Genomic DNA, 21,131 nt, shown 5'->3' with positions numbered 1-21,131 from the left:
GTTAAAAGTTTGTTTGCTTTTTTAGTATAAATATATGTAGGTGAATATTGCCATGCCATTTATTATTTTAATGCTGTTTTGTTTATGGAAAATCAGTGGAAAACTTGATTTTGTTGATTTAAATAGAATTTGACTATTACTTGTATCACACATTTTGAATGTACTTGGCAACGGGGCTTTTTGGTTTTCTTCTGATTGAAAAAAAAAAAGTAGTCCAAATATTCAAATTTTTAAATGGGGAGATATTTTTTGAACATTAATTAAGACAGCTTTATAGCCCAGCCCTTTCAGCAGTCGATTGTTTCAAAACAGACTTTGTCATTCATTATGAATTGCTTAAATTAATAATTGCTCTTTTTCCTTTTGATAGCAGTCTAGAGTCTAAAGTCTGGCACATACTAACTTTATGCATGTTTGCTTTTGTTTTATCAGCCTGCAGTGCTGTCTCAACCATTTTTGCATTATATCGTTAAATCTCTGGTTTCCAATCAGTTTTGAATTGTAGTTTGATTAACAAATTATTTTAAGAATTATTTAAGAAAAATGTGGGTGGGGTGGTGGTGATATTTTGCCGATATTTCTGATACTTTACCACAATGAGAATACTAGAAAGTTAATAGCATGAAGAATTAGGGATCCCTCATGGAAAAAAGCTGTGTTTGGTGTAGTGGAAGTCACGTTCCATCCTAAACAAGCTTTATACTGTGGCTTTTATTGATACAAATAGGGTTAAGGAATACCCTTTGAGAAGTTTCGTCACCTCTATCCCTGTAGTTCACTTACAGTCTTTCACTTGCGCCCATTAGCCGGAGCCTACAGAGGAAGACATAGAGAAGAACCCTGAGCTGAAAAAGCTACAGATCTATGGGGCTGGACCTAAAATGATGGGGCTGGGTCTTGTAGCTCGAGACAAGACGCGGAAGAAAGGTTTGTGTCTGCAGTTTTGATGGCCACATATTTTAGTGATCATGACATTATAGGAATAGCTAAACTGAAATGTAGCTCCTTGTTATATGATTCTGTTTTCAAAAAATTGGCATATGCAATAATTAAACCCTTCCTCCAGATGAACTGCCACAGACGGTAATAGTGCGGGACAGTCCTGCCTCTGCATCTGTGAAGGATGAACCAGGAGAGACGCCAGTCACAAAACCAGATCCAGACATTCCTCCACCACCCCCAAATCTCACCATCAAGGAGGATGTTGATGACGACAAAAGTCACATTGGCAATTCTAATGACCCTGGCGATGAACCCTGCACTAAGATGACCATGAGACTCCGACGCAACCTCAATAACCCACAGTTTGTAAGTGTTGAGAGGCGTGTGGAATTAACAGTTGACTTTTGCGCTTCTGAGACCTCTGAATCAGTGGCTATATGTACATGCAAGCGAATAATCTGTTCGTAATTGGATTGATGGCTGAATCGGACTGAAAAGCCTTGATCCAATTAAAATTTTGAACTGATTGGACAGGGTGGTGTAGAGCTGAAATAATCTGAACTACAGGGTAAAAAAAATTAACCATGTAAACACAATTGAATCTGATTAAGGCTACGTTCACACTGCGAGCGTTAGTGCTCAATTTCGATTTATTGCTCAGATCCAATTTTTGGTATAGCTGCTCAGATTGTTGTTTTAAATGTGGTGGTCCTGGACTGACCCACATACGCAAAAGAGCGATAAAAAGACGTCAAGCAGCATGCTGTCACATGGGAGTAAACATGGGAGAACATTAAAATAAGTGATTACGCGTTTATTTATAGTGTGATCTGCACACATTAGGCACAGGCAATATAAAAAATAAGTTTTTAAAAAAGTATGATATGAGCCCTCATGTTTTGCTTGTATATAGAGCGGTCACTGTAATACTTAATTGTCTTGAAAACTTTGGGTGTGTAAAATATTAGAAGTGACTCCCATGAGCGCAGAATTGTGATGAATGTTGCTCTAGCAGCGGTTTTCAAACCGGTCCTGGAGCACCCCCAGCACTGCACATTTTGTGTGTCTCTAATCTGACACACCCATTTCAGGTCTTGCTGTCTCTACTAATGGAGCGTCAGGAGTGATTGTTTTCATTCAGTTGCATAACTTTATTTTTTGAGGATATTTAAATATACATGCAGTGACGATAAAGTAGTGCGTTGCATGGACCACATTTGTGTGGCTATTAATGTTTAATATATTTTTTAATGAAAATGAAAAGAGGCAGAGTGGTGTTTTGTGACATATTTCTCCTGGAGCGCCTTGAACGTGCATCTATTTAGCTTCATACGCTCGATTTATACGCGCGTTTGAACGCAGCATAATGAGCGGAGTTGAATCAGGTGTGTAGGATGAGGGACACACACAAAATTTGCAGTGCTGGGGGTGCTCCAGGACCGGTTTGAAAACCACTGCTCTAGAGTGAAGTAAAAGTCAAAGGAATTCCAATATGACTGTTCAGACTGAGGTCGCATTACAAAATATCTGACCTGTATCGTATTTAAGACCACATATGGAACTGGGCCAAATCAGAATCATTGAAAAGATTCTGTTTGGTTTGTGCCATTCACACCGTCATGACAAAAACGGATTTGCTCAACAAAATCGGGTTTGGGCCACAGTCGCTGTCGGAACATAGCCTAATTTCTCATTCGGATTCAAAATGACTTGTATTGCATGCGTTTACATATGTTTTACATCTTATGAAAGTACATTCGTTATATTTACATCTTACAAACTGGTCAGTGAAGGAGACTTATTTCCTGTATATTTGCTTTAAAAGCTTTTCTGACATATCTAAAAAGAAACCTGTCAAGTCAAAAATTAGTTGTATATGTAATCCTACATAGTGTGTCATCCATGTGTCTTTTGCACCAACAGTAGTGATAATTTAGACCATTTCCAAGATAAACCAGCATGCGTTTAATTTGACTAACTTAAGACTTTGGAATGTGATCTTTTGCAATGCACTAACTGAAATCTCTGCCAGGTGGACTCGTTTGTATGTCGGATGTGCGGACGCGGGGACGAGGACGAGAAGTTGCTGCTCTGTGATGGGTGCGATGATAATTATCACACGTTCTGCCTGTTACCTCCACTCACAGACCCACCAAAGGGCAACTGGCGCTGTCCCAAATGTATAGCAGAGGTGAGAGAGACCAAATGGAAATAAAACTTTTATTCTGGTGTGTTATACAGGATATTTCAGTGGAAAAAAATACTACAGAAGTAGTGCTGTTTTGGTCAATTGCATATGTTTGCTAAGTTTAAGCTTTTAAATCACTGTTGATTGTATTTTTTTGCTTCTTGTTCTTGGTATATTGACCAACTTTAAATGTGTGTTTTCTCTGTGTAGGAGTGTAAAAAGCCTTCCGAGGCATTTGGTTTCGAGCAGGCCACACGAGAGTATACGTTACAGAGCTTCGGTGAGATGGCCGACACGTTTAAAGCAGACTACTTCAACATGCCTGTCCATGTGAGTTTTTTCCTCCCCTTACTCGATCTTGAGACCCCACAGACACTTAGTAGTACGAGTCATTTCATTGACACTAAATTGCTCAATTGTGTATGTGTTTTAGATGGTGCCCACAGAGCTGGTTGAAAAGGAGTTTTGGAGGTTGGTTAGTAGTATTGAAGAGGACGTAACTGTAGAATATGGTGCAGACATTCACTCAAAAGAATTTGGTAGTGGTTTTCCCGTTAACAACGGCAAGAGACACTTAACAGATGAGGAAGAGGTTTGTTTGTTTTTTTCTTCTTCACGGTTTCAATTTTCAATGTTTTTGGTCAAGAAGAGAAAATTAAGCTTTCCATCCTGTTCCTATTGCAGGAATATGCCCGCAGCGGCTGGAATCTGAACGTTATGCCAGTGTTGGAGCAGTCAGTATTGTGCCACATTAATGCAGATATCTCGGGCATGAAGGTGCCATGGCTGTATGTGGGCATGGTTTTCTCGGCTTTCTGTTGGCACATAGAGGACCACTGGAGTTACTCTATCAACTATTTACACTGGTAATGCGTGAAGAGGCTTTATGTAATATACTATGTAGCATCTTTCGGCTCCTACAATGGAGCAGCTCTGGTAAATGTACACTGTTACATAAACACTTTAACATTATACACTACTGTTTGAATTTTTGAGGTCAATACTAGAGAATATAGATTTTTATTCAGCAGTGACGCATTAAATTGATCAAAAGTGTCAAAGTTTGTAATATTACAAAAGATTTATATTTCAAATAAATGCTGTTCATTCATACTTTTCTAATCAAAGTATTCTGAAAAAAAAAAAACAATCCACAAAAATATTACGCAGCACAACTGTTTAATATTAACTGTTTAATCCACTGTCTGGCCAAAAAGCAAGCATGCTAGTGTGTGCCAGGTCCAGTCGCGTTTCTGCTGTCACTTCCAGGGTTTGATCAGGTCTCATTGGGACTTCCTCTGGGCCAACCACCAGGGTTTTTTTCCCCGCCAAATACCTTGATTCAAAACTCACTTTCAGACACCAGCGGGTGTTTGTAATAAATTCCTTGTGATCCAATGGGGATTCTGATCACTGTATGAGGTAGAAATGTTTATATGCGATGCTAAAGGCTACTTATGCTTAGCGTTCCAATAGAAATGCACATACTGCATGTTTATGGAAAATACCAGAGACTGCTTGAAGAATGTAGACAAATCATGCATCATGTTTTATCCCTCTTTCCCTTAGTTGATACCAGACTAATGCATCTGCATACGTGTCAAAAATATACGCACTCCGGTTAACTCATGTAATTCATAACTCCTTTTTTTTTTAAGTGAGCTCCCTCTGGCTGAAAGGATAACAGTATAGTGAGATGGGAAAGATTGTTAGAAAATTAATAGAAAATTACTTTTTCTTTCTAAAGAAATGACAAACATATGATATTTTATCATATGATAACATATATTTCATCAGTTTTATGTGAAATGGTCAATACTATGATTCAGCATGATTGATGTGCACTTCTGACACAAATGAATAAATTACTGTCACTGTAGCATTTTTCATTGAACATTGATGCTGGAATCAAGTCTTTAAGTAAATACCAAACGTTGCTTCTGTCATGCTCATTTGGCGATCTAGCTAGTTTTCAGTCTGCTGTTGTGGCGTCATTCTATTGAGGTGTGTTAAGAGCGGGTTTTAGTGCTTTAGGGCTACTCCCCCGACAGTGCAAACGCAACTTGGTTTTGAGATCATTGCTTGAGATCTGAGGCTATTGGCTCCTCTCTGCATGTTGTTAGCCCTGGCTCACACTGGCCCAACAGTGGAAAATCAGCATATTAGAATAATTTCTGAAGGATCATGTGACACTAAAGACTGCTGAAAATGCAGCTTTGCTGTCACAGGAATATATAAAATGTATAAAATAGAAATTATTATAAATTGTATTAATATTTTATGACTTTTTTACAATAACACTTTTAGTTTGTTTGAATTTTTTTTCCTAAAATATCTTGCACTTGTAATATCTTGTGCTTTTGTCTTATCTTTTAATAGTAACATTTGTTGTGAAAGCTCGTGTCTAGTGACCACATGTGTGTAATGTAAATTTCTCTGTTTTAGGGGTGAGCCCAAAACATGGTATGGTGTGCCATCATCATCTGCAGAGAAGTTAGAGGAAGTGATGAAGAAACTCACACCTGAGCTCTTCGAGTTCCAGCCAGACCTGCTTCACCAGCTAGTCACCATCATGAACCCGAATATTCTCATGAATCACGGAGTGCCGGTTTGTAAAACGCACTCACACACTCATTATCGTTAGTGTGTTTAAGCGAATGAGGTTGTATCACGAAGCCACTACTAATTTAAGTGTCATGAGGCCTAAAAACCCCCTATGAAATTCTATAAAAAGGTCTCTTTTTGGGAAGTTAATTAGTCTTTTAGGGCTTCTTCCTAATGGCCTGTCAGTGTGTGTGTGTGTGTGTATGTATGTATGTGTCCTGAAGAGGAACATTTTTTCTTTTTTAATACAAAGATTTGTGAGATCTATGTGAATAGTTTTGTTGGTGGTGTTATAGTTGTCTCATGCTTCGGGTGAATAGGCTTTCAAAACGCTGATCTCAATTTATAGTATTCGGTCAGGTGACTTGCACGGAGACCTGGGGGGCTAAGCATCCATAGAACTGCAGCACAAAGCCTGTCAATTTTCCATCTGTTACGAGCCACAAATAAGATCACCTCTCAACAGAAGAAAAACAGAAGGCGGGCGTTCTTAGGGTGTGACATAATGTGAAAACTATGAATTGGCCATAATTCGTCTTTTGATTAACAGGTGGTTCGGACCAATCAGTGTGCTGGGGAGTTCGTCATCACTTTTCCACGAGCTTATCACAGCGGTTTCAATCAGGGATATAACTTTGCCGAAGCAGTCAACTTCTGCACGGCGGACTGGGTAAAGAAACACAGCACGCATAAATGCACCTTGATTTCGATCTTTGAGGAACTACCTTTTAAATATACTTTTACCAGTTGTGAGTCACTTAGGCTGTTGCTCTTCCTGTCTCTGCGCTAGCTGCCCACAGGGCGCTCTTGTATCGAGCATTATCGGCGGCTGAGGCGCTACTGTGTGTTCTCTCATGAGGAACTCACCTGCAAGATGGCGGCCTGCCCAGAGAAGCTGGATCTGAACCTGGCAGCCGCCACACACAGGGAGATGTTCATCATTGTACAGGAGGAGAGAAAACTACGCAAAAGCCTGCTGGAAAGGGTGAGTGGGATGATTTGTTTGCGGAATGAGGGAAAAACATCTGGGCAAGGAGACTGACTACAAATGTTGGAAAAAGATCTTGAGTTTTGAATAGTGTATAAAAATGTACAACAGGAAGTAAAGCACAGTAACAGGTAGGGCTGTAAGATTAATCGAAAAATAACCAAAACTGACATTCAGAACCTCTAACCGACGTATTTTTCCTATGTCGTTATTTCGGTTTTCTCGTGACTCCACCCCGTCAGTCACATCAAGTGCAGTTTGCATGCACACAAAGAGATGCAAGAGCAGTTATGCGTTTATAGATGCCCAGAATCACTATAGTAACTGCATGTTTTACACAGTTTATATACAGGTCAGTTAATCGCCGTTCTTATAGCCTATACGCGCTGCCACGACACACACAGACGGCGCACGCAAGCCCCGAAGCCAGATCGATTTCACTTTCGTGCTCATAAAGTTTGTCAAGTAAATGCGTTTAAAGGCTTGCCAGTTTCAACATTTAAAGCGATTGTGCACTATTCAAAAACAACAATACGTATCCGTTCAGTGCTCAGCTTCTTTCTGTGACATAGAGAGCCGAGCCGTGTCGCGTCTCTGACAACGCGCGCGCGCCCTGAAGGTGGACCTCTTTCACCTGCGTCCTCACAAAGCTTTGTCATTTGTATGTGTTTTAAGCCCTGCCAGTTTGAACATTAAAGCGAGTTTAGACCATCACGTGTATTATGTTGAACTAATGCCTGATATATTGTGACAAACGAACACTCTGACAGAAGCTCGCACATCACGTGAAGATCGCGCGCAGAGAACAGCGCAGAAACAAAGTGTCAACACTGTCCTGTGACTAAAATAAAGTCACTAAAGTAGCTTAGAAACTCAACCGTTATAGCATATATTTTAATACCTTTTGAAGTAAGTACAAACCACAGCTTAATAATGAATAGAGACGGTATGAGTAATTCACACACACAATCACTCTCTCATTAATGCATTCAAATAAATGTAATGTAGGCCACCTGTGTCAATTTATCTGTATCTGATGTACAACAAACAGAAATCTGCCCCATAGACAATAACTGCTGAAAGAGAACCATTTCCTTCAAGTGTTTTAAAATCACAAAGAAAGATGTAATCGAGGTAAAATGTTCAATTAATCAAGGTTTTTATTTTTGGTCAAATCGTTACAGCCCTAGCAACAGGTGGGTTTTTTCACAGTATATGGGTAGTTTAATAATAACTTTTTCTTGTTTATCTTTTCTCTGTGTATAAAAAGGCCAAAGTGCAGTTTATGAGGAAATGTGTCCAGTTTATTCACCTTATAATGCGTTTTTGTTAAAATGCTCAAATGACCTGCATTGTTTATAATGAACCTGCCCAAAATGCTAAGTAACCATCTTGCTAGGTTTTGACCAAAGGTCATGATGGATTACTACACCAAACAAACATGCACTCATTTACTTTGCTGGCCTTTTTAAAGCTGATTGACTGCATTTTTGTATTGTGGTGTCATCTCTCAGGGCATAAAGGAAGCTGAAAGGGAGGCATTCGAGTTACTTCCTGATGACGAAAGGCAGTGTGACAAATGTAAGACCACATGCTTCCTCTCGGCCCTAGCATGTTCGAACTGCCCAGAGAGTCTTGTCTGCCTCTACCATGCACAGGACCTCTGCTCTTGCCCCAGTGAAAAACTCTACCTCAGGTAAACCAGTACTATGCCTGTCTGTGAGTTCTTACTAATGTTGTTCTTGGGTACAGATGTGTTTTGCAGGAAGTGTCTTATGTGCTCTCGGTCCCTCCTCTCTAAAGGTATCGCTATACTCTGGATGAACTCTTGGCCATGTTGCATCGGCTGAAAGTTCGCGCTGAGTCTTTTGACTCATGGGCCAACCGAGTGAAGGAAGCCCTAGAACAGGAAGAAGGCAACAAAATAGGTAACTGCATTCCCCCATCTAATATTGCATTTGCGAATAGTTCTTATTAGGGAATGTGCAAAACAAAGCAATGGTCAAAGTCTATACAAAAAAAAAAACTTTAATGTATAGAAACTAGGAGTGTCCATTGTTGTGGAAAATAGGGGGCTGTGGAGTCAAAAAGGTTAAGAACCACTAAATATGATGTTTTTCCAAATGCATGTTTTTCTTCTCTCTTCAGATATTAAAGATCTGGAGGTTCTGAAAGAAGAGGCAGCTGACAAGAAGTTCCCCAATAATGAGCTGCTCCAGCGCCTCAACACAGTCCTCACAGACATAAGCAAGTGTGAGAGCAGAAGCACAGAGCTCCTCAGCAACAGCCAGAGCAGTAGAATGAGTCTGGGGGAGCTGAGGTCTTTGGTGGACACCATGCAGAACCTGCCCTGTGTTATGAAACAGCAGGAGGAAGTGCAGGTATGGAGGGAAAATAGGCCAGGGATATGTCGTATAAAACGTTAGCCTAATAGGTGTCAGCAGCGTGCATCAGCCATCAGTGTAAAAGTCTAACCATGTCTCATCTTTTCCAGACGGCATTGCAGAAGATAGAGGAGTTTGATTCCCGTGCTCAAGCTCTGGTTAACAGCACCAAGGGCGAGTGGAAGCAGGACTCTCCTTTGCCCCCGGCCGCTGAGATCCAGGCCCTGCTGGAGGAGGGAGCATCGCTTCCCGTTATTGCCCCAGCATGTGAGCTCCTGAGCGGGCTGCAGGAGCAGGGTCGCTGGCTGGGAGAGGTCAGGCGAACATTAGGGCCAGAAGGGAGCGAGGTGACTCTAGCTGTGTTAAGGAACTTGATGGAGGCGGGTTGTAACGTACCTCAGAGCATATCAGTGGAGACTGCCATGGCTGAACTGCAAGAGCTACTGACTATAGCCGAGCGCTGGGAGGAGAAGGCACAGATCTGTCTGGAGGACAGGTGAGATGGTTCAAGAGAGGGGTGGAATATGTCACCACACCAATACAGCCTCCATTTTCATCTCTCAATTGTCTCTTGCGAGCAGGCAGAAACACCATCTGTCGACACTCGAGGCCATCGTGAACGAGGCTCAGCTAATACCAGTGCAGTTGCCTAACATCCTGTCCCTGCAGGCCTGCCTAAGCCGAGCTCGTGCTTGGGTCACGGATCTAGAAGAAATTCAGGTAAGAATTATTTTGCCTATTCTGATAAACTAGAATTGATGTTGTAGATAATGGTCAACCAATATGATTTGGCCATTCAGAGTGGCCCAAGGTGGTTGTGACCCAAATGTGAATGTATTTTCCGTCTCTAATCTCTTGCGGAGAAGAACGGCGAGCACTACCCGTGTCTGGATGACCTGGAGGGTTTGGTGGCCATTGGGCGGGACCTGCCAGTGAAGATGGAGGAGCTGAAGCAGCTGGAGCTGCAGGTGGCCAGCGCCCACTCGTGGAGAGAGAAAGCCAGCAAAACTTTCCTGAAGAAGAACAGCCAGCACAGTCTTCTGGAGGTGAACACACTGATGCTTTCTAAATGCCCTGATATATTCACAGAAAAGTTCTTTTCGCTCTTCGCTCAGGGGGTAAAAAGCAGTTTGAAATACCTGAGAAGTGTATACTTTTATATGCCCACGCTGCTGGCAACGGCATTTAGATGATGTAAATGTGTGCTGCACACTTTCCTCACAATCAAAAAATAAACACGTAACAAAAACGGCAGTTAAGAAAGCATCTGATCATAGCGCTGTGGATATGTTAGCAAAAGCACGGCAATTTGGCACTCCAGTCGTCTCATCACATTTATTTATAGAGCACTTTATACAATATATTGCTTTAAAGCAACAGCTTTACAGTATTAAACTTGAAAAACATTCAGTGTTGCTTTCAAGTGTATTAATGTTTTTACTCATAGGCGCCTGGCCTCAACTGGCTGAACAGAATAAATTAACTGTAAAAGATTTCCATGTCAAAGAAAGTAGAGCCCCAGAGTACACCTACCTATTATGTAATCTCCATGGACCAATGGTAGTGCAAAAGCATTTACCAGCCTGGAGTAAACCTTTCCAGAATGTTTGCTTTGGCAAACTGAAACAAACTTTGTTTTGGCCTGATTGTTCAAAATTACATCACACCAGTTAGCTTGAACTATATAAGGGCCTTAAAGGGTCATGAAACCCCCCTGCTGCAGCAGTGTTTTTTTTCACACCTTCGATTTGAAAAGCCTTCCAAAAAGGGGTGTGGTCGACTGTGAAAAGGTGGGATGGTATTGTGTGGAAAGAGGGAATGGTTTGCATAAATGGGGGAGTGTCATTAGGCGCATTAAAATTAGCTAATTTGCAAACCGGCAATGCACACTAGGTGACATGGATAGCGATGCTGACAGCAGCAGTTACAGCGGTTTTGAGACATGTTCTTGGTTCACACGTTGGCAATGTTTACAACAGAGAGATGAGATTAGGGATTAGTACAGCGAATGAGAGGGCTCTGAGATCATAAATGTCATTCATCTCTTCAGATCAGCATAATTCAGTGAGAAATTAAAATAAATGTTATTCTGTATGACGAAATATTTTGCAAACGTGATGATAGTGTGCATATTTGGACAAATATAGATTTTTCACTAAGAGCCCGAACATATACGGGTTAGTGCATGTCTGTGACCACAAATAAAACGGAGAAGACGTGGCTTTTGATTCTTGTTGAGAATTCATTAAAAATATTGTTCATTACAGGTTATTTTGCAAGCCTGACATAAATTAAGAAATTAATGTCAACGCTTGCAGGTTCGGCGTGCGATTCCTCAAGTACATTTTACTTTACCGAACCTTTGTATCAATGGCTTCCACAGACGGCGTCCCGGTTACAGCTCGCTCAGCGCCCTTACTTCGTATCAGCTAGACCATCCGCCTCGGCTGTTCCACCGTAGATTATCAGTCCTTACCCACACGAAAGTAATCCAGGGAGCACCTTCACGACACGCTGAAAACAACACCTCACTTTCCTCCTTGACTTTTCCGCACGCTGCTTCCAAAACTTCCCCACCATGTCTCAACAATAATGATGGAAGACAAACCTGACAGAAGTGACTGTCTCATGCATAATAGCTAAATTATATTTTATGCATACTACAGTGATTGGATTGAATGAGCTTTGTCATGAATACATGTCGAGAATCACTCAAAACGGTCGACGTCAGCATGTTCGACCAGCCCATACTTGGGCCGAAAGTACACGGTGACGTCAGCTATTGTGACGTTGCTCCGACTCAGCTTTTCGAACCAGAAGACAGAAGTTGCTCTGAAAAATGCAAAAATAACTATTTTTCACATATGAATAACATGAGTACCTTTAGTGTTTTCAATGATGTGCAGCCTATACATATCTGTTTACATCTCAAAAAAAGTGTTTTGGGGTTTCATGACCCTTTAATTCTGCCTTCACGTTAATCAAATTCAAGGTTTCTTGCATCAAAAATAGTCCTTTAGTTTTACCCAATGTTTTACACCCACCTTTTTGCAGGTGTTGTGCCCATGTGTTGAGAAGAGCAAGAAGAGGGAGGAGAACTCATTGGGTACAGAAGCAGATTCTGATGTCAATGTATTAGGCCTCACTGCTCAGGACCTTCGAGACCCAGGAGCTATTGTGAGTTTACATATAACTGTTGTATTATCGTTTTGAGTGTGAGTCAGACAAACTGGTAGTCTGATGGAAGAACCGTGTATGGCAAACATTCGGCTCTAAAACCTAGTGAGCTGGCTACAGAGGCAGTATTTTAAGGCATCATAAGTACGTTTCAGATGCAAAGACTGTGCTAAAAGGTATCCAACTTAACTGTGCTACCTCTAAAGATGCCTCGTTTGGCCATAATTACCCAAAAATGAAAATTCTGTCATTTACTCACCCTCAAATTGTTCCAAACCTATATGAGTTTCTTTGTTCTGCTGAACACAAAAGAAGATAGAGTGAAGAATGTTCGTAACAAAGCAGATAGAGCAACTATTGACTACCATAGTATTTTTTTTCCCCTAATATGGTAGTCAATAGTTGCTCTATCTGCTTGGTTACAAACTTTCTTCTAAATATCTTCTTTTGTGTTCAGCAGAACAAAGAAACTCATACAGGTTTGGAACAACTTGAGGGTGAGTAAATGATGACAGAATTTTCATTTTTGGGTGAACTATCCCTTTAAGACAGAGTATGTATACTTTTGGCTCTAGGATGCTGCTCACTTGGTTTTGTAACACAGCCTAGATCTTTTTATTGTTTATCAGGTTTTGCATATTTATGTGACTTATGCTATCAATATCAGGTGATGGCATTCAAAGAGGGGGAGCGTCTGGAGAAAGAGGCCCTTCTTCGTCTTCAGCAGGTTAATTTAACTAAACCTGGTGTAGAAAAAGGAGCAAGCGGTGACCAGAACGGCATCAAGATGGAAAGGAATCACAGTGACTCTATGGAGACGGACAAGCCCCTCAACTCAGACAGTCCTGTACTGCTGAATGGTGGCTCCACCCCTTCCCTCAACCCTAGCCAATCAGTATGCGTGTGCAGTGGTCCTCCCCGCCCCTTGCTTCACCGGTGCCATCTGTGCAAAGACTGGTTCCACGGAGGTTGTGTGCCCTTTCCACCACTGCTGGGCTCCTCCGACACACATCTTTCAAAGCCCCTCTGCTGGTGGGACTGGAACACCCGTTTCCTCTGTCCGCGGTGCCAACGATCCCGGCGGCCACGGCTAGAAACCATTCTAGCCCTGCTGGTGGCACTTCAGAGGTTACCTGTACGCCTGCCAGAGGGAGAGGCGTTACAGTGTCTTACAGAGAGAGCCATTAACTGGCAGGGTCGAGCCAAACAGGCACTAGACACTCCAGAAGTACTGAGGGTGCTAGAGAGATTGCAACAAGTGAAGGAGGAAATGATCAGTATAAAAGAGGAAGAACCAGTGGAGAAAAAGAAATGGAATGGGGATGCTGTAATTGTGCTTTCCGACTCTGAGGAAACCGAAGACGGTGTTATTGATCTGACAGAGGACGTGAACTCGCCAAAAAAGACTGATGAGAAGGCTGCCAATGGTACACCGGTAAGCACCGTAACCGACTGCAGTTGTAACATTTATGAAGTCAAACAAATGTAAACATGCAAACTTATTATTTTTTTTGTCTTCCTGTCCAGCCTGGCTGTGAGAATGGAATTGCCAGGAAGTCGAGCACTCATGACGTTACAGGTTTGTTTGCTCACTAGCCTCCCTAATATGAGTGATCAAGCTGCTTAAATGAAATTTTAACCCATTGGCTCCTCTCTCTTGTCAGGGGTGGAGTCTCTGTTGTCACTAGTGCCATGTCTTAAAGGGTCGGTGATCGAGCTGAGCACATCCACCAGAGCACAGCTGGAGGAGCTTCAGCTAGAAGGTGACCTGCTCGAGGTCGCGCTTGACCAGACACACACCATTTACAGGATCCTACAGGCGGCATCACAGCCGCCCCATGATGCTCTGCACACACTCATACAGGTGAGAGAGGAGAGTTTCAGATCACCAGATTTATGCTGTCAAGACTGTTTTTGTTACCTCATAAATGATACATTTGTAAGCAGTATATGTAATATCATTAATCAAAATCATATGACCACATTTCAGGATGAACGCTTCTGCTTAACATGCCATGATAGTTATTTACATCAGGCAGCAGCTTTCCTTTTCCCCTTCTGTTCTTGTTCCCTTTTATTTTTTATTCCTTACCATTTCCTTTTCCATTTTGTTTCCTTTCTTTCTTTTTTCTTTATTATTCTTGTCCTTTCTTTTCTTACATTTACATTTTATTTCCACTTCCTATCTTTTTCTATTCATTTACACAATTGACGCAAGCTAGATATTTATTGTGCATTGTTAGCAGCTTCATTGTACTTTGTGAGATTGCGATGAACTGACATAGCGACAGTGTTTAGTAATGGAGCGGTCTTGGCTTGCTTTCAAGTCTACCGTCTATATAATCCATTGAATAAAACTATTGTTTCTCATGTTGCAAAAAGGAGTAATGGCCAATTGCATGCTGCAAAGTTTCGGAAGTGACAGTGAAATAGTAACCCATTAAAGCAATGTAAAGGCAGACTAATAGATTAATAGAAAATATTTTCTAAATAATCTTAAATGTCTCCCTGTACATTCACTGCTGTGGTGGAGCCGTTGCTTAGCCTTAGCCTAGGAGGAGTCATAGACCTGCAACAGAACATCAAGCATGACTTCAGCAAGCAACTATTCTCTCCCTTATATTTTTCTTTTTTTTTCACTGCAAATCGGCAGACACACAACTTGGATTACAAGCTTCTTGCATTAAGAAGAAATCCTTTTAACAAGAAGAAATCCAGTCTCGTGCAAGAACTCCTGTCTCACATGATCTTACATTTATTTCCTGTATCAAATCTCGCATATGTTTGGTTTTGAAACGTTGTTTGTATACCAGTCAGAGTTGTCGGCGATTCTTCCTATTGAAATGCTGTGTAATGTTGTGACCCTCTGTCGTGTAATGTGCACACATCATCTAAGACCCTGTTTACACCTGATATTAAGATGTGTTTTGGTTGATCGGATCACAAGAAGACGAGGGGGAGACCTACCTATTTACACCTAGTATTTTAATCTGTTGCTTTTGTCCACTTATACCCTCAAAGAAATCAGGACAGAAGTGGTTAAAGGGTTAGTTCACCCAAAAATGAAAATTCTGTCATTAATTACTCACCCTCATGTCGTTCGACACCCGTAAGACCTCCGTTCATATTCGGAACACAAATGAAGATATTTTAGTTGAAAGCTGATGGCTGAGAAAGGCTTCAGAAAGGCCTCCATTGGCATTCAGTACATTCACACTTCCAAGATCCATAAAAGGCACTTAAAACGTCGTTACAAAGTCCATCTCACCACGGTGACTCTACAATAATTTTACGATGCGACGACAATAGTTTTTGTGCGCAAAAAAAAAATCAAAATAACACCTTTATTCAACTTGTTCTTGTGTTCCGTGTGTGCCTCCACGACGCATGCGCGAGAATGACGCAGATCCGGCGTTCGGACACATGACCCAGAAGCGATTTGTTTACAAGCAGAGGAAGACGCGCGTGTCTAAGCTGTTGAATTCTACATTGATCGTGCTTTAGGTCTCGGCGTAGTTCTCAAAATGGGGTTAGCAGGGTTTCCGCGGGGTCATAAAAAGTCATAAATTTAACAATAAGAATTTAAGGCCATAAAAAGTCATAAAAACGTCCGGATTTTCCATACAAGGTCATAAAAAACATTTAGCCACGTCTAAAATTGATATGCTCGTCCGTTAATTTGTTCTTCCATCAAACTGCGCTCGCGGCGGCTATGACATTCATTTGTTTCGCCTGTTGTAGTTCTGTATGAGGAATCTGGGTGGTATCACACTGGTATCACAGCGTTCCAGAACTACAAGGTCCATGCGGCAGCATACAGACTTGTCGGAAAGACTTTCACAGAAACCTGCGCGAACTCCTAACATACTGTATCATACTGAGTCACTGCTTAGTTTAATTGAAATCATCCTGGCTATCACAATGGGAAAATGTACCTTTAACGATCTATGGCTCGAAGACGGTGCGTTTAGTAGCTGGCTCAAGCCAGGCCCGGCTAAACGGGGGTGCTAAGCACCCTCAAACGCAAGTAAAAGCACCCTCAGTTGATACTGTAATAATACTGTTAACAGATTTGGCAGATTTGCACATTTGTTTCCTCTGGAGAACGTCAAATGCATCTATTACAGCGAGTGTTTGCAGCCAATGATTGCAATCACAGATATAGTTATTGATCTCTTGAACGCGATCAGAATCTCACTGCTCAAAACAGCAGCGTTTTTAGGCTAACGTTATGCAGTTAATGCAGGCTCTCATTAACAAGACACGATGTAGGTAAGATATTTATTGTTGACAACTTAATTTTTATAAAATCTTTGTGAGATCGCGATGAACTGACAAAGCAACAGCATTTTAGTGATCGTAGCGATCTTGGCTGGCTTTCGAGGCTACAGTCTGTAACATTCATTGAATAAAACTATTATTTCTAAGAGGACCGACGGCCAATCGCATGCAGCAAAGTTTAGGAAGTGACATCTAAATATAAATGCCACTCTGCTCGAGACAGAAATATCCTCCTGAGACCCAGAATAGAGGTTTTAATTATATTTTAGCGAATTTCTCTGACAACATGCACAGTTTTAAGTCTGGATATTCTTATGAAAATATTATTACAAGTCTTTTTACAATTACAAATTGTCCCAAAACACATGAATATACAAATTATATTCAGTGTATAGATGCATTGCATATAATGGGAATGGCATATGGCCATGTTTACACACATATTGCATAGTAAAATGGTAGATCAAATTATTATTTTATATCTTTCATAACATTGAGAATCATCTTTATACAAAGTTTGGCTTGAAGCATAAAAATTGACTGGTGAAGGAAAAAAAAAAAAAAATCCCATTGTTTTTGTCTATTCATGTCTTTTCATTTTCTCAATAAATAGTTCTGGTGTCCTCTACAGAGCAGAGGATATAGCATATAACATAGGAATTACATACATATATATATATATATATATATATATATATATATATATATATATATATATATATATATATATATATATATATATATATATATATATATATATATATATATAACAATAACATATATATTTTTTTATGCTCCAAACAATGTAATGGCCTAAAAAAAATCAAAATTCACAAAAACTTTTTTTCTGGTTCTCAGGAAGATGATGAGTTAAAATACTAGTAACGCATTAAAGCAATGGAAAGGCAGACTAATAGATTAATATACAATTTGAAGCAAAATATTTGTGAAATTCCATTTATTGGTAAAAGTGAATAGTAAATAAATAATCATACATTTCGCACTGTACACTGCTGTGGTGGAGCACATTTACTGGAGCACCCTCAGTAATTTCAGAAGCACCCTCAGTGATTTGATTCTGGAACCGGGCCTGGCTCAAGCCCGTCGCTAACAATCGGTATTAAGCCTATTGCACTCTGTGTAAGAAGACGTTGGAGCTGTCTTGTTTAGGCATAAAAGCCTTGAAGTCGCATGCAAAGTCGGAAAAGCATATCGTTGTTGTAAAAGGCCTGCAGCGGGTGCAGGCGATCCGTCAATGTTACAATTGTTAAGTGTTCCTGTGTTCTTGATACTCAAGAAAAAGAAGGCGACGGCTTCAGTTTCTTAATCTTAAGTAAGAAATAATAGAATTACTCTTTAAATAATAAAACTTGTTACTTTCAATGAAAGTCAATAATAAAGACTTTTGAAAGGAATTTTAATGACTGAAGTTATTTATCGTAATTCGTGTAGGTCATAAATTTAAATCATAATGGTCATAAAAAGATCTTAAAAAGTCTTAAATTTGACTGATTAAACCCTGCAGAAACCCTGGGTTAGAGTGTGCATTTTCCCGAAACCCGGCGCTACGTCATATTCTTGTGCATGCGTCGTGGAGGCACACACGGAAGACAAGAACAAGTTGGATAAAGGTGTTATTTAGATTTTTTTTTGCACACAAAAACTATTGTCGTCGCATCGTAAAATTATTGTAGAGTCACTGTGGTGAGATGGACTTTGTAACGACGTTTTAAGTGCCTTTTATGGATCTTGGAAGTGTGAATGTACTGAATGCCAATGGAGGCCTATCTGAAGCCTTTCTCAGCCATCAGCTTTCAACAAAAATATCTTTGTTCATATTCGGAACACAAATGGAGGTCTTACGGGTGTCGAACGACATGAGGGTGAGTAATTAATGGCAGAATTTTCATTATTGGGTGAACTAACCCTTTAAGTCTATGGGTGGGTAAATGTATGGGCTTCGATCTAATGGACAAAATAAGCTCACGCAATTTACATATGAACACACAGAGAGCAGCAGCTTTCCTTTCTGCTTCTTTCTGCTGAATGCAGTGAGTGCGTTTTATAAATCAGGAATGGTAAGAGAAACAAGAGTACCAAGCACAAACTTGGGTCTCCAGCCAACAAAGTTTAAATCCCGTCTGGTAACTCTGGTAGCAACACTACCAGAGTTGGATTCACTATTTTAGATATTTTGAAACCATGTTCAAGCTGCTCAAGCACCGTTTTCTTTAAGTCTCAATTCTGAAATGTAAATTTTTTTGCTGCTATTTTGGGCCGCTCATAATCAGACCTGACATTTTTTTTATGCAAATCAGATTGAGCTGCAGGAGCAGAGAAGCTCAGGTCGTGGCAACAAGTCAAAGGACTCCAAGAGGAAGAGAAAGAGCCAGAAAACTGAAGGCGGGCCTAAATCCACAGAGGCTTCTGAATGCAAGAAGACGAAACCTGTCAGTCACACATCCCCTCCCTCAAGTCCACACAGAGGTACCCACTCAAAATTGAACCGCAAGTGCGAGCATTGTTTGTTTCTGATAGTTCTCACGAATAAAACATGACTCGCTCTTCTCTCGCAGATCTTGTGATGTTTTCCTGAAGCTGTGGAGGGGCAGATGGTGATTGAGAAGAGAACCACAGAGACAGAAAAACACAGGGCTCAGGCTCATTTTCCCACATAATAAGCTCACATTAATTCTTCTTTTCATCCCATCAAATGGAGACGCTCCCACCATACTAACCACTGCACTTTTTCCTGTTTTTCCTTCTCGTTTGCCTCTGTTCACACCCCTCATCCTGAACAGTTCACTGACGCAGGCTGCAGATCTCTGTTCTCTTAGAAGAGGGAGAAAATGGGATTTGCCCTGCAGTTGAGCTGTCTTTACAATATAGATGTACCAAACTGTTCTTAACGCAAATGCCGTGCTGCATAATACGACTTGTCCAGGTATTCTCACACACACATATATACACATACACACACACACTTGACGGCCAGGCAGATGAGGGGCGTTGAGCAGGGGACTGGTATCGCTGCCACAATGACACCTGTATTCTTTTTGTACCGAGTCTCAAATTTTGTCAGGGAGACTCGACATTGTGAATAAACTAGTACAATATTTTGAAAGCGTGATGGAAAAAACAAAGGCATTTACGTTCTGGTGCTACTTTCCTAAGATAGGTTACTGCATAGTCCTTCCTCTCTTTTTCCTCTTCCTCTGAGTTTACTGTCTTCATTGTCATTTCCTTTCAGTGATACTGTTGTCTCTTTTAAGCTACCTGCTCTCTTCCCCTCTTCCTCTCCACAAAACTGTACAAAATCTCACTTTAACCCTTTATTTCCATCTTATTTTGTTGCTGGGGTTCTAATAATTCTATTATTATTATATTATTATTATTATTATTGGTATTGCTATTGCAGACACGCATTGTCGTGAGTTTGTGTATAAACATTTTCATTTAAATGTTGCCTTTGTTTCTTTTCACTCTTGTTAGAAAATAAAAGTTTAGAATTGTTTTAGGAATCTGTTTTATGACTTTTATGGTGGAAACCTCAGGGGCGTTTACACAACACCGTTTTCAACTAAAAGCGGAAAACAAATGCGTTTTGGCCGTTAATTTACACGTTAACCGTGTTTTGGGGTCCTGAAAAGACAAATTTGTGAAAACGGTGGCATTGTGTGCATGCGTATTACTATTGCCGTGTAGGGTTGGGTCTTGCTTTAATTTTAACAATTCCGATTCTGCTTATCAATTCCTAATTTCGGATCCAATAAGGTAAAAAAAGAAAAAATGTGAATGATATCCAAGTTTTTAAGTCTTATTGCAAAACATTCAATTGTGGCTGAATACCATGAAAAGTCAACAGGTTAAGGACAATTACACAAGGAACCTTTGTCTTGGTTTAAAATACCATAGCATAGAGTTCAAGCATTACTAGACAAGTAAACACTCAGTAATATAAAAAGAACAAATAAAAAATTAGCAATCGCACAAACAAATACACCTGAACAAAGATATGATTGAAATAAACAATCAAGATTTTCAGGTATTCAGGTACAGAAACTGTAATCATGTAAAATAATAATAAATACTTTATGAATAAAATATATTACAAATATAATTAGTTACAAATATATAGTTATTCAGTCAAGAGCCGAGAGTGAATTTTCTTTTGTTGTTTAATGTTATAGAGACGGCAGCAGGAATTTTAGGCTGCTGTCACTTTAAGAGCTGCACGGATCCAATATACTAAGTGTTTACGAGGATATTTTGATATTTGTGTGCGTTTGTCCGTTCATGTGCAAAAACACGCAGAAGAGAGCTCAGTTCAAGATCACGCGCTATTCAGCATGAGAGGTGGATTTGTGTTTGCACGTTGTTTTGGATGTGCACAGCACAGAAAAGTGCGCGAGTCTATGGTTTAAAAATCACATTAAAGCACTTTTTCTGTGCGCACCTTGTATTAGATGTGCGCGCGAGTCTAGCGATTGAATGGTTTAAAGTCATTAAAATGCACACAAAAGGAATCGATTCAACTTCATTACAAGTGTCCGATTTCTGACCTTAA

The 21,131-nt window shown here is 40.4% G+C and overlaps 1 protein-coding gene across 3 annotated transcripts in view; it reads left to right on the top strand.

Moving 5' to 3' along the window:
• Positions 1–20,083, top strand: part of kdm5c (lysine demethylase 5C) — a 29,362-nt gene extending 9,279 nt beyond the window's left edge. For all 3 annotated transcript variants that reach the window (XM_079827475.1, XM_079827474.1, XM_079827473.1), the window contains 21 exons: positions 807–927; positions 1,067–1,308; positions 2,975–3,133; positions 3,341–3,460; positions 3,564–3,722; positions 3,815–3,996; positions 5,576–5,738; positions 6,285–6,404; positions 6,525–6,719; positions 8,237–8,418; positions 8,526–8,650; positions 8,871–9,103; positions 9,217–9,602; positions 9,688–9,826; positions 9,973–10,152; positions 12,161–12,283; positions 12,951–13,718; positions 13,811–13,862; positions 13,948–14,147; positions 18,883–19,051; positions 19,141–20,083. In XM_079827475.1, the coding sequence (XP_079683601.1) occupies positions 807–927; positions 1,067–1,308; positions 2,975–3,133; positions 3,341–3,460; positions 3,564–3,722; positions 3,815–3,996; positions 5,576–5,738; positions 6,285–6,404; positions 6,525–6,719; positions 8,237–8,418; positions 8,526–8,650; positions 8,871–9,103; positions 9,217–9,602; positions 9,688–9,826; positions 9,973–10,152; positions 12,161–12,283; positions 12,951–13,718; positions 13,811–13,862; positions 13,948–14,147; positions 18,883–19,051; positions 19,141–19,160 (4,038 nt within the window). In that variant the 3' untranslated portion in view covers positions 19,161–20,083. The remainder of the gene's footprint in view (positions 1–806; positions 928–1,066; positions 1,309–2,974; positions 3,134–3,340; positions 3,461–3,563; positions 3,723–3,814; positions 3,997–5,575; positions 5,739–6,284; positions 6,405–6,524; positions 6,720–8,236; positions 8,419–8,525; positions 8,651–8,870; positions 9,104–9,216; positions 9,603–9,687; positions 9,827–9,972; positions 10,153–12,160; positions 12,284–12,950; positions 13,719–13,810; positions 13,863–13,947; positions 14,148–18,882; positions 19,052–19,140) is intronic.
• The last annotated feature ends 1,048 nt before the right edge of the window (positions 20,084–21,131 follow it).

The sequence above is a fragment of the Gobio gobio genome, assembly GCF_949357685.1.
Source record: "Gobio gobio genome assembly, chromosome: 10".
NCBI lineage: Eukaryota > Metazoa > Chordata > Actinopteri > Cypriniformes > Gobionidae > Gobio > Gobio gobio.
Note: the sequence above shows the minus strand (reverse complement) of the source record. Positions and strands in the feature narration are given on the sequence as shown.